The 13,322-nt window shown below is 42.4% G+C and overlaps 2 protein-coding genes across 3 annotated transcripts in view; one reads left to right on the forward strand and one right to left on the reverse strand.

Moving 5' to 3' along the window:
* The window catches only part of SLC25A28 (solute carrier family 25 member 28), a 48,031-nt gene extending 41,084 nt beyond the window's left edge, over positions 1–6,947 (reverse strand). Inside the window, exon 1 of the mRNA XM_054503570.2 lies at positions 6,829–6,947. The gene's annotated coding sequence lies outside the window, so the exon portion shown is untranslated. The remainder of the gene's footprint in view (positions 1–6,828) is intronic.
* ENTPD7 (ectonucleoside triphosphate diphosphohydrolase 7) overlaps positions 6,910–13,322 on the forward strand; it is a 48,011-nt gene continuing 41,598 nt past the window's right edge. Inside the window, exons 1-3 of one of the 2 annotated variants that reach the window (XM_054503560.2) lie at positions 6,910–7,175; positions 7,449–7,551; positions 9,064–9,246. In XM_054503560.2, the coding sequence (XP_054359535.1) occupies positions 7,544–7,551; positions 9,064–9,246 (191 nt within the window). In that variant the 5' untranslated portion in view covers positions 6,910–7,175; positions 7,449–7,543. Of the gene's footprint in view, positions 7,315–7,448; positions 7,552–9,063; positions 9,247–13,322 lie in introns of both variants that reach the window. The other variant, XM_054503561.2, reaches the window with a different exon arrangement.

Here is a 13,322-nt window from a genome sequence, read left to right on the forward strand (position 1 = left end):
CGTATGCTCTTTAAGAAAAGCAAATGCCCCTTTTTTTGTCCCAGAAAGCATGTCTCTTTACCTAGAATTAGGCCGTGTTCCCACTCCTGAAACAGTAGCTATGACCAAGGGATGAGATTTTGCCCAATACCTCAGGCCTGGCTTGCATGTGCCATTCCTAGGGCCAGGGGTGGAGTCAGAATCCTCAAATGACATGCTACACATGAGGAGGGTGTCCATACTCAAGTAAAATTGGGATGGATACCAAGAGAAGGGGTTACGTTCCCTTCTCACAATGCCTCTGTTCAAGTACTACGGGCTTTTAGAGTTTGCCATACTGTACCCCCACCCCAGCCTCCCTCACCCTGGTCTCTCTGAGGAGGGGCCTTTTACTTCTCTGAATGACCTGTGGTATTGGTTTTCTGCATTTTTCAAATTTTCAATCATCCTATTTGTTAATTTACTTTCTGCAGATGCTGTCATCTCCCTGCTCTGCTATGTCTTCATTCCTCACAGTACCCGAACACAAAGCTGTGGTGTTATCAGACTTTTACTGAAGGTTTGGGGTCCTGAAGAGGATTATAACATAGCACAAAACTCAAAATTGAACTTTGATGATGTCATTATCAATATCCAAAAGTTCCCTGACCAAACTCATTTTAAGGACTGCGGTAATTTAAAAGTATGTCTACAAATTAGTTGATACTTCTTTATTCAAAAGGTGGAGCCTAATTCCCCTCCCGTTGAATGTGGGCTAGGAGTTAGTGACTCACTTTTAACAAATAATGTGTGGCAGAAGTGAAGATATTTGACTTCTGAGGCTAGGTCATACAAAGGATAAAGTTTCTACCTGGCTCATTCTCTTTAGGATCACCCTGGGGGAAGCCAGCTACCATGTAATGAAGGTACTCAAGCAGCCCTGGGAAAGAATCATGTGAAAAGAAACTGGGGCCTCCCACCAATAGCCAGCATCAACTTGCCAGCCATGCATGCCATCTTGGAAAGATATCCCCTAGTTCCAGCTAAGACTTTAGCCGCCTATAACCCCAGCTGACATCTTGATTGCAACCTCATGAGAAGATCCTTAGTTGAGGGGCAACCAAACTCCTGACCCACAGAAATTGTGAGAGATAATAATGCTATTGTTATTTTAAGCCACAAAGTTTTAGAGTAATTTGCTATGTAGCAACAGATAACTAATACAGAGAGTCTCTCATGGGCTGTTTTCTTCCGTCTTATCTGCCATCTTGCCTTGATCCTTCCTCTTTTTTCATCTCTTTTTCTTTTTTCTTTGCCAGAGCTCCCCAAACCCAGTCTCTAGAGGGAATGCTCAAAATTACTGTATTTCACTTTGCAGAGTAATTTAAGTCTTCTTGATCTAAACATCTCCCATGTAGATTAAGCCCAAGGGATTCCATCTTTTCGGACCAAACATACCTGTTAAGGTCCAAAACAGATATTCTGTCTTCCTGCTATGCCCAGTGGCATCAGGTCCAATCAGACAGCTGCCAGCTTGCCCTAATAGAAGTAGATACAGGCAAAGTACTATAAGAGCAAAAAATAAGAAGCATGTAAGCTGACTTGGGGGCTCATGGAGGAGGTAATATTTGAGCTGAGTTTTTAAGGATATGTAGGAGTTCATTTGGTAGAGAAGTGAATGAAAGTTAGTTATGCAGAGTAACAGCAAGTAAAAAGGCTCAGAGGTGAGAAAAGTTATAATCAATGCTGAGAACTTTAAATATGTAAGGGTTCTGGGTGACAACATCTATTAGTGAGCTTGGAAGCTGTTGGGGGCTAGATAATATCAGACATTGAAAGCCACATGTATCAGGAGACTACAGACAACATAAATCCCTGATTCACTGACTTAAAAATAAGAACAATAAGGAATTTAGTATTTCAAATAATAAGCCCAAGGTAAGACTGCTCCAATGTCTTAATTTAGCAGCTTGATGATGTTATCAAGAACCCAGTTTGCTTCTGTATTTCTATTCTGTTATCCCCAGTCTTGTACCCTCATGATTATAAGATGATTACAGCAGCTCCAGGCATTATGTCCTTAAGATTACACCTGGACAGCCTGGGCAACATGGTAAAACTCCATCTCTACCAAAAATACAAAAAACTAGCCAGATGTGGTGACGTGTGCCTGTAGTCCCAGTTACTCAGGAGGCGGGAGGATCGCTTGAGCCTGGGAGGCAGAGGTTGCAGTCAGCTGAGATTGCACCACCACACTCCAGCCTGGGAAACAGAGTGAGACCCATCTCAATAACAACAACAACAACAGAAAGATCACACCTGGAAGTAGAAAGGGGGCCTTCTCTTCTTTTTCTCTCATTATATAAATTTTTTTAAAAAGAAATGGGATCTTACTATGTTGCCCAGGCTGGAGTACGGTGGCTACTGATAGGCACAATCATAACATGCATCCAGAGAAAATTGCAAATATAATTGTAAGGCAAGCCTTTAAAGAGCAGTTAAAAACTTGTTTTGAAATATGGGTTTCTAGAATTTGTTTCAACATGTTGAGTCACAGCAAATGAAATAGAGAAATAGTCTCAATGCTTTTTAATTTGCCCTGCTGACTGGAAACCTTAGAACTCAGCCTTATGAGCTCTTAATCAGATAAGCACTGCAGGTTTTTGCAAAGAATCATGCTTGACAAATGCTTGAGGGCATATGGATTTATTGAATGAAGTATTGTCCAAACCAGACTGACAAAATTTTACGAAGAAAATAGAATTTTAAAATGTTGGGATTAAAATGTAGATCTTATCTGAGCATGGCGGAGTGCGCCTGTAATCCCAGCTACTCGGGAGGCTGAGGCAGGAGAATCACTTGAACCCAGGAGGCAGAGGTTGCAGTGAGCTGAGATGACACCACTGCATTCCAGCCTGGGGGACAAAGCAAGACCCCTTCTCAAAAAAAAAAAGGTAGTTTTTTTTCTGTTTTGAGATGTAGTTATGAAATGTAAATTAGAGGATGTTTCAATGAACTTTTGAGTTATAAGTTAATATAGTTTATAAACCATATGAATTAAGTACTATTTTAAAAATAGATAGGAATTATACTTCCACTTAAAAACACCTTGAACTCCTGGCCTCAAAGGATCCTCCTACCTCAGCTTTCTAAGTAACTGGGATTACAGCTGCATGCCACCATGCCTAGCCCCATTATGAAAAGTTTTCATTGACTTATACCTGTATTGTTTTTTTCTTTCAATAACTTTGGTATGAATGTATCTCTTTTTAAGATGAAGAAAACTTTGCCTAGAAATGTCTTCCCTCCCTGGGCATTCTTCTCAACAGCTGACTTCCCTTTCATATTATTAGCTAAAATTGTATCATATGCCCATTTAAACCAATATTTTGTGAGGGTATGGGCCCACCATGATTGACTTAGACAATCACAATTTACCTCCTGGGACTGAGGTTGGAGCCTAGCACCCTTCAAGCACATGGCCAAGCATATTCAGTGTGGTTACTTGTCAAGTTAACAAGGTAGAAGAGAGAGCCTACTTCTGGAATAGGCTATCAGCGGGATCTCCCACACCATGCTAAGGAATTTGGACCATATCTCATTGGAATAAGAAACTACTATGGGATCACAGGATGGGCTAAAAAAAATAATAAGGAACTTCTGGAATAAGGTACTTCTGGAATAGGCTGTCAGTGGGATCTGCCACACCATGCTTAGGAATTTGGACTATACGTCATCAGAATAAGAAACTACTATGGGACCACAAGATGGGCTAAAAAAAAAAAAAAAAAAAGGAACTAGTGAAGGATTTTAGATCAGGAAGTAGCATGATGAGATTTCCCAATGGTAACAGAATCAAGGGGCACTCAGGAGGGGCATGGGTCTGGAGGCAGGGCCACCAGTTGGAAGGCTTCATTAGAAGATCTTCGAGAGGATTTTAGGCACTTGAATTAAGCACCCCTAATGACTTGTTGGATGGAAAGGGAGAAAGAAAGTTAGAAGGAAGATATTCTAGGATGACTCCCATACAGGTTCCTGCTCTGGTGAATCACAGGGTATTTTGTCAAAATGGAGAATATGGACGGAGGAGGTTTGGGTGGATATGATGAGAGTAGAGAGATAATGAGTTTATTTGGGACAATGGGGTGCCTGAAAGACAGGTGAAGAGAGGTGGGTAAACTTGGAAGGGAGAGTGTAGACCACATGACACTCCTCCAAATTACTTTAGAGGGAAGGGTAGGATGGGGTGTGGAGGGAAGGAGAATCCATAAGGGGAAATGAAGCAAAGCAAACAACTATCACCTAATATGGGACCTGTTGGGCTGATTTTGCTCAGGGCTGGGCATCAAGCACATCTGGAGAAAAATTGCAAATCTAATTGTAAGGCAAGCCTTTAAAGAGCAGTTAAAAACCTGTTTTGAAACATAGGTTTCTATAATTTGTTGCAACATGTTTAGTTACAGCAAATGAAATAGAGAAATAGTCTCAGTGCTTTTTAATTTGCCCTGCTGACTGGAAACCTCAGAACTCAGCCCTATGAGCTGTTAACCAGATAAGCATTGCTGGTTTTTGTAAAGAATTACGTTTGACAAATGCTTGAGGGCATATGGATTTATTGAAGGAAGTATTGCCCAAACCAGACTGACAAAGAAAGTTTTACAAAGAAAATATAATGAAAAAATGTTGGGATTAAAATGTAGGTCTTTTCTGTTTTATGATGTAGTTATGAAACGTAAATTAGAGGATGTTTCAATGAACTTTTGAATTACAAGTTAATATAGTTCATAAACCATATGAATTAAGTACTATTTAAAAAATAGGAATTATACTTCCACTCAAAAACACTTATTTTGTGGAACACTAAAGTTTGAAATATATATATAGATTAGACTGAGAACTCACAGAAGGCAAATTCAAGAAATTTTTAAAAATTACTCCAAAACATTATTTTAGTTCTTTCCATATCTATTTTGTTCTAGGAACTGAACTGGGTTCTGAAATAATAAAAATAACTGGTATCTGTATAATGTTGTGGTTAATCCCAACTTTATGCAACTATTCTATTCGATGTGGTTTCTGGGGGTCCAGATAAAATATAACACTTGAAGCAGAGTGGGGATTGAGGGACAGAGAAAAAAAAAACTGAGAACTGAGAATTGAAGAAGAAAGGCAAATTAGGAAGTTCAACAAGGTTAGGAGAGTAGTGGAGCCAAAAAAACAATAGTCATGAGAACTGAATATAGAAACTGGACAATGGCTAGATCTTATATGACAATTAGAACTCTGACCCACAACCTCTACAGCAACCAGCCCAGAATAATCAGGACTTGGTCAATGACTCAGTTTCCCTGTTTTTTGCCACCTCCTTTCTTCAACTCAGGACCCACTAAAGACAGCCAAATATGCTACCTACCCCAAACCAATCACCGAAGAGACACTACTTTTGTTAGCCCACCTCCAGCTTTCCCATACTAATATCCTCAAGTCAGAGCATACATGAAACCTTCCCTTTTTGTTCACTACTAAGCTTTCCTGGCCAGGTGCAGCTGCTCATCCCTGTAATCCCAGCACTTTGGGAGGCTGAGACAGGAAGACTGCTTGAGCCCAGGAGTTCAAGACCAGCCTGGACAACGTAGTGAGACTCCATCTCTACAAAGAATTAAAAAAACATAAGCCGGGCATGGTGGCACGTGCCTGTAGAGCCTGCTACTCAGGAGGTTGAGGTGGGAGGATCGTTTGCTCAGGGGGTCGAGGCTGCAGTGAGCCATGATCGCGCCACTGCACTACAGCCTGGATGACAACAGAGTGAGACCCTGTAGGTAAGTAAGTAAGTAGTTTTCCTGACAGGCTTTGAGTCGGCCAAATGCAAGTGATGGTGACTGACTCCCTTGTCATAGCAAATTTTGAATAAATAAAGCATTTGGGTGGTCTTCCTCCCCGACCCCCCCCCACATTCATTTATTTGCTTATTAATTATACACTAGTTGTTTTTTATCTGCCAGGCAGTGGCCAGTATTGGTAATATGTGGAAGCAGATAGTCCCTGCCTTCAAGGATATTCTGTCTAGTGGGACAGACGGACAGACAGACACATACGTATAATAGTAATTCAATGTGCTAAGTGAAACAATAGGCATGTATAAAAAAGGTGTAGTAGGTCAAGTAGGGCTTTAAGGGGAAGGTGACCCTTAAGATGGGTGGTAAGGGATGAGTAGGAGGTGATTTGGCTAAGAGGCCCGGACGGTTATTCAAGGCAGGTGGAGCGGCAGAATGAGCAAAACAGGAAGCGTTGCTGGAGTGTGGTAAGGAAGGCAAGTAGCCGCAGAGGACTCGGTAGGGCGGATCGTGGGGCGCAATGGATGTGCCACGTTGGAAAGAGCTTGGACTTTATGCCATCCTCCTGGAAATGAGATAACGGCTGGTGTAAGCAAGAAAGAAACACACACACACCCACGCGCGCGCTTCGTTTCCTTTGTGTTATGTAAGGTCAAGGAGAGCGGCGACACAGAAATTCATGATGATTGGCATAAGTAGACATTCAATGAATGAATGAATGGACATAAGCACTTTGGTGTAAACGTCATTGTCTTCGATTTATGTTTTTCTCACGGGGCAAGACAGTGAGGTCGGGGCATCAGTTTGGGAGGTGACAGGGAAGGTTTAAGTTGGGAAAACTGCCATTCTGGTAGGGAGGGTCAGCGGGCACAAAACCAACAATAGGTTATGGGCAAGGGATGCGCTTCGGTCGCGAACACCCCGAACCCACCCACCGGAGCTACTCTGTCCCGGGAGCGGCCGTGGAGAAAGCAACCGGCCGAGAGTTCGCGCCCCTGGGAGGGAAGCGGGCGCAAGGCCGTCCAGCGCCACTCACCTGTGAGCTCTCCGCGGGCCCTGCAGGCGGAGCCTCGGTACGCCGCCTTTCCGATTGGGCGCGGCTCAAAGTCCCGGGGCGGGCATTAGAGGCCGAGCGCTCTAGGGGATTGGCCACCCTGGCGGACGGACGTGCTGCTGACGGAGCTGGTTCGCCCCCGGTTTCGGCTCGTGGAGAGCCGGCCCCTCTCCGTGGGTCTTCTGTCAGTCATTGGCTCCCTGCGGTTTCCTTGGGGACGTGGCGCCGCCGCCGGCCCGGGCCCTCCTTCCGGCTGGGCAAGGGGCCGCGGGGAGCAGCTCGGAGCTGAACCGAGCGGTGCCGAAGGAACCGGCGGGCCGCTTGATCCCGTGAGTGTGGGCGCGAGAGGGCTGTGGGACCCGAAGGGACGGGGAGAGGAAGCGGGACCCACACCCCGCCACCTGGGGACGACCGGTTCCTAGAGGGCAGAGCTGGCCCACGAGAACGCCCCGCTCCCAGGATGCCCGGGTAGGGTCCCCTGGGCCTGAGGAACCAGAGCAGACGGAGTGGGAGCCTGGGGAGGAGGTGGGAGCCGTGGAATTCCCGTGGAGGTTTGTCTCGTGGGCTCAGTCGGACAGAAGCCTGAAATCAAATATTTCTAGGCTGCAGACGTAGGAGATGCCTCGGACAAGGAGGCCACCTTCTCAGGGCAAAAGAAAAAGAAGGTGACAGGCGTTGAGACCACCGAAGGGAACCCATGGCTAGGTAAGGCTGCACACTTTCTCTCTTGGCTGGGTGCACGGCAGAGGATGGCAGGCAGGTTTTGGGGCCCTGGGAGGCTGTCCCAAGTGAGGTTTGCCCTGGAGCTGCGCTTGGACTTTGTATCCTGGTTAGTTGGATGCAGAGACGATCAAAGTTGTATTATTTCGAGGGCTGATAAATAATAGTTTCTAGCCCATAGCCCAGGGGTAGTGGAGTGAGTCGGCTTGCTCAGCTCTGTAAAGTGCAAGGTTGTAACATTGATTCAGATTTGCATCTGAGCAAGGCTAGGTGCCACTTGAGGAGGTTAAACAAAGAAGTTTTTTGTTTTTTTGTTTGCAATGAACTTTAAAAGCAGACAGACCGAGGTCCTTTTGAATCAATATACAAAGTGAACTTCACAGATGAATATACTTATCCATACATTATAATACCCTGAAGCTTTTAAAAAATATTAATGTGGATCTACATGCACCAATAAGGGACAGTTATAAAATAAAGTGGGAGAAAGATGCAGAACAGCAGGTATGGTGGACTACCATTTGTGTAAAACCGAGGGAATGGATACCCACACACACACACACACACACACACAGATATATTACTGTAAATATATTAGTGTATATTTATGCTTGTGTATCCATAGAATATCCCTGGAAAAAATACACAGCAATGGCCGGGTGCGGTAGCTCACGCCTGTAGTCCCAGCACTTTGGGAGGCCAAGGCAGGCGGATCACCTGAGGTCAGGAGTTCGGGACCAGCCTGGCCAAGTAGAAACCCGGTCTCTACTAAAAATAACTAAAAATACGAAAATTAGCCGGGCGTGGTGGCAGGCACCTGTAATCCCAGCTACTGGGGAGGCTGAGGGAGAAGAATCGCTTGAACCCAGGAGGTGGAGGTTGCAGTGAGCCGAGAATGCGCCACTACACTCCAGCCTGGGCAACAGAGGAAGACTCCATCTCAAAAAAAAAAAAAAAAAAAAAAAAAAAAAAAAAAATCACACAGCAACTGGGTAGCAATATTTGCCTCTGAGAGAGAGATTGTGGGGTCAGGACAAGAATCACTTTTCACTATACAATATATCCTTTTAAACTGTTTGATTTGTCTTTTACTATGTGCATATATAATCTGGTAAAACATTTTTAAAATCAGTTAAATAAATTTTCTGACCATCCCGTTTCTTGACAGCATTTTTGGTTGGGAATATTGTAGTTGCTCTGATTATCCAATGTTACGAGGTTGCCCAGGGAGACTAGTGATCTTTTCACTAACATGAGATTAAGTCTTTGAATTGCACTCAAAAGAGCAGTTTGGAAAAAGGGCAGATAAGGCTTTTCTGATTTATATAGTAGAAGCACCATGAGCTTCTTCTAAAATTAGAGACGACAAGAACATTTAGACTTCTGTTGGCATGGATTTTTGCCTTTATTAGGAGGGCTTTTATCCAATTTTAAAATGATATTTAAGCACTCAATTGTAGAAATGTTTCAGACTTACTAATGTTTGTCTAATTGCAGGATCAGTTTTTCCTACCTCTGCCCAGCCTCCTGGTACTTCACTGTGCCCACAGTGAGTCCATTTCTCCGTCAGCGGGTGGCATTCCTGGGACTCTTCTTCATATCCTGTCTCCTTTTACTTATGTTAATCATAGACTTTCGACATTGGAGTGCTTCATTACCACGAGATAGGCAATACGAAAGGTGAGTCAGCTTTAGATTTTGGCACTCAAGTCATAAATATTTTTATAAGCTGTTTAACACACTACTAACTTTGACCCTTTTGGGTAATACTGTACTTTTATTAGTAAAATTGCATGCCATTTATTACATAAAGAAGATCTTAAGCCCTATTTTGGCAATGCTCAGTTTGGTAGAGGAATACTGATACTGCATGAAAGGCATCTTTCTGTTTTCTTGTTTTGGTGGGCTGAAACTTATTGTGTGTATAAATGTTTAGGACTGTAATATACCCTTATGAATCGACCCCTTTATCATTATTAAATGATTTTCTTTATCCTTGATTATATACTTTGCTCTGAAATCTACTAGTCTGGTATTAATATAGCTACTCCAGCTTTCTTTTGATTAACATTAGCATGACAGATATTTCTTCTATAGTTTTAGTTTTAGCCTATTGGTGTCTTTATATAAGTGGGCTTCTTGTAGTCAGTGTTTGGTTGAGTCTTGTTTTTTTTATCCAATCTATCTCTGCAGTTAATTGGGGTGTTCAGGCCATTTACATTTAATCTGATTATTTAGTATGTGTAGTTTTAATCTTGCTATGTGTTTTTCATTTGTCACATTTGTTCTTGTTCTTTTTCCTCTTTTTCCCTCTTCTCTTCAGTTGAGCACAGTTTTTATGTTTCCATTTTATCTCTCATGTTGGCTTATTAGATATAAGTTTTTCTTTTTTTAGTGGTTACTTTAAAGTTTATAGTGTCATCTTTAATTATCACAATCTTCCTTCAAGTAATATTACTCCTTTTCACATCTAGAACAAGAACCTAACAACAGTATACTTTCATTCCTCCCTTCCCCTTGGTCTTTGTGCTATTGTCATATATTTTATTTCTACATGTTATAAGCTCCACAATGTATTGTTATTATTTTTGTGTTAGATAGTCAATTATCTTTTGAAGAGATTTTCAATGTAAGAAAAAAAGGCTTATGTATTTAACCATATTGTTGCCTGAAAGGGTCATATAAGCAAAGTGACCCTTGAATGCTGAAGGGACGGAGAAACCAAAGGAGGAGGCAGACAAAGTGTTCGTTGGTATTGATTGATTTATTGAGGGAACTTGCAGACAGAAGCAAGGTCCTGGGTAGTTGCAAGACAGGTAGATCTCCATACTGTTACTCCCGAGACCCAGGGCTTATATAGTACAGGGAGATGGGATATGCACCCTGTGCAAGACAATTAAAGACAGCCCTCCAGAACAGGTAAGAATGCTGCATGTGGCATATCCTGTCATTTGTGTGCCAACACCAAGGTTGACATGTTCTTACACTAGTAAATAAAGCAGGAATCAAGAGGCATTTACGGGACTGGGGCTAGTCAGACGTCAACGTGGCAGATTAGCATCCAAGATGGAGTCACTTTTGTCTGTATTTACCATTTCTGGGCTGCTTCATTCCTTTGTGTAGATCCATATTTCCATCTGGATCCATATTTCCATATTTGCTTTTACCTCAAGAACATTCTCTAGCATTTCTAGTAGAGCAAGTATGCGGTGATAAATTCTTTCAACTTTTATATGACTGAAAAAGTCCTTATTTTGCTTTCCTTTTGAAAGAAATGTTCATTGGGTATAGAACTCTAGGCTGATCATTTTTTTCCTTTCATTACTTTAAAGATGATGCTTCACTGTCTTTTGGCTTGCATTCTTTCTGAGATGTCTGCTGTCTTTTTAATCTTTGTTCTCTCTGTATAGAATGTATCTTTTTCCTCTGAATACTTTTAGAAGTTTCTGTTTATCACTGGTTTTAAGCAATTTGATTGTGATGTGCTTTGATGTTGTTTTCTACATGATTTTATTTGTTTATTTTTTTTTTTGAGACTATCTCACACATCTCCCAGGTTGGAGTGCAATGGTGCAATCATAGCCTGCTGCAGCCTCAATCTCCTGGGCTCAAGCTATCTTCCTGCCTCAGCCTCCCGAGTAACTGGGACTACAGGCATATGCCATCATACCTGGCTAATTTTTTTGATTTTTAGAAGTGAGGTCTCGCAGTGTTGCTCAAGCTGTTCTCAAACTGCTGAGCTCAACCTGTCCTCCTGCCTCGGCCTCCCAAAGTGCTGGGATTACTGGCATGGGTCACCATGCCCTGCTTACGTGATTCTTGTGCTTGTGATTTGTTGATTCTAGGATCTATGGATTTGTAGTTTTAATCAAATTTGGAAACATTTTGTCCATTACTTCTTCAGATTTTTTTTGTTGTTGTTCTCCCCTGCTTTTCCTCTGGGGACTCCAGTTACATGTATATTGAGCTATGTGATGTTTTCCCACAGCTCACTGATGTTCATTTTTTTTCCAGTCTTTTTTCTCTTTGTGTTTCATTCGGATATTTTTTTGCTGCTTTCAAATTTGTTAGTATTTTTTTTCTGCAGTCTTTAATCTACTGTTCCATCCAGTGAAAGTTTGACATCTTTTTTCACAGGTAGTACATCTGAATTATTTTATATACTTTTAGCTATACCAATTGCACAGAAGGTCTATATTTCTTTATAGCAGTGATTCATTTTGCTATTTTTTTGAGATTAGTTTTTGATGAAGCTATAAAATTAAATAATGGCATGTTATGTTCATCATCTTCAACATGATTTTCTTATTAAAAAATTTTTTTCTTTAGAGACAGAGTCTCACTCTGTCACCCAGGCTGGAGTACAGTGGTGTGATCATAGCTCACTATAACCTTCAACTCCTGGGTTCAAGCAATTCTCTTGCCTTGGCATCTCAAAATGCTGGGATTACAGATGTGAGCCACTGTGCCTGGCCTCATTTTTGAAATATTTACATTTTCTTTCTTTCTTTTTTTTTTTTTTTGAGACAGAGTCTCGCTCTGTTGCCCAGGCTGGAGTGCAGTGGCGCTTTCTCAGCTCACTGCATCCTCTGCCTCCCGGGTTCAAGTGATTCTCCTGCCTCAGCCTCCTGAGTAGCTGGGACTGCAAGCACATGCCACCATGCCTGGCTAATTTTTTGTATGTTTAATAGAGATGGGGTTTCACCATGTTAGCCAGGATGGTCTCGATCTCCTGACCTTGTGATCTACCCACCTTGGCCTCCCAAAGTGCTGGAATTACAGGCGTGAGCCACCATGCCTGGCCTAAATTTTCTTTTTATTGCTTCTCAGGTATGTATTAGTTAAGAGGCTTTGGGCTGCAAATAACAGCCTACATTGACTTAAACAATAAGAATGCTCACATACCTGGAAGTCCAGGGGTAGAAGGACTACAAGTTCAACTGACAGGATGAGAGGCTCTGTCTCTCCTGTCTGTTGTCCACAGTGTCAGTTTACTTAATGGTTGAAAAACAGCAGACTGCCGGGCATAGTGGCTCACGCCTGTAATCTCAGCACTTTGGGAGGCGGAGGCAGGTGGATTGCACAAGCTCAAGAGTTCGAGACCAGCCTGTGCAACATGGTGAAACCCTGTGTCTACAAAAAAATACAAAAATTAGCCAGGCATGGTAGCACGCACCTCTAGTCCTTGCTTCCCAGGAGGCTGAGGCGGGAGGATCACTGGAGCCTGGGGAGGTAGAGAATGCAGTGAGCTGAGATCACACCATTGTACTCCAGCCTGGGGGACAGAGTGAGACCCTGTCTCAAAGAAAAAAAAAGAGAAGAAAAACAGCAGACAGTAGCAACCAGGGCAACATATATATTCACTTATGTTCCGTAGGAGACAGAAAGGCTTTCCATGACTCTTTTCTAAGAATGAGAAGAGCCTTGCCAGAAACCTCTAACAACCACTTCCTGGAATCTTTTTTGGTCAGAATTGGGACACATGCCTACCCTCCTTTTTATTTCTGGATTCTGTCCCCAGATTTTCTCATTTCCCATTCACTTTGGTCATTCATTCATTCATTCATCATTCATTCATTCATTCAACAAAAATTTGAGCAGCCACTGTGTGCAGACGATAATAGGCATCAGACACCAGATACAGAGACTTTGGTGCGTTTTCTCAAGAAGCTTACGTTTTCAGCCTTGCCTTCTTCTAGCAGCCCTATTCATTCGTATTTTTGGCTTTCTTTTCTTTTTTTTTTTTTTTTTCTCTT

This window comes from Pongo pygmaeus, chromosome 8 (genome assembly GCF_028885625.2).
Source record: "Pongo pygmaeus isolate AG05252 chromosome 8, NHGRI_mPonPyg2-v2.0_pri, whole genome shotgun sequence".
NCBI lineage: Eukaryota > Metazoa > Chordata > Mammalia > Primates > Hominidae > Pongo > Pongo pygmaeus.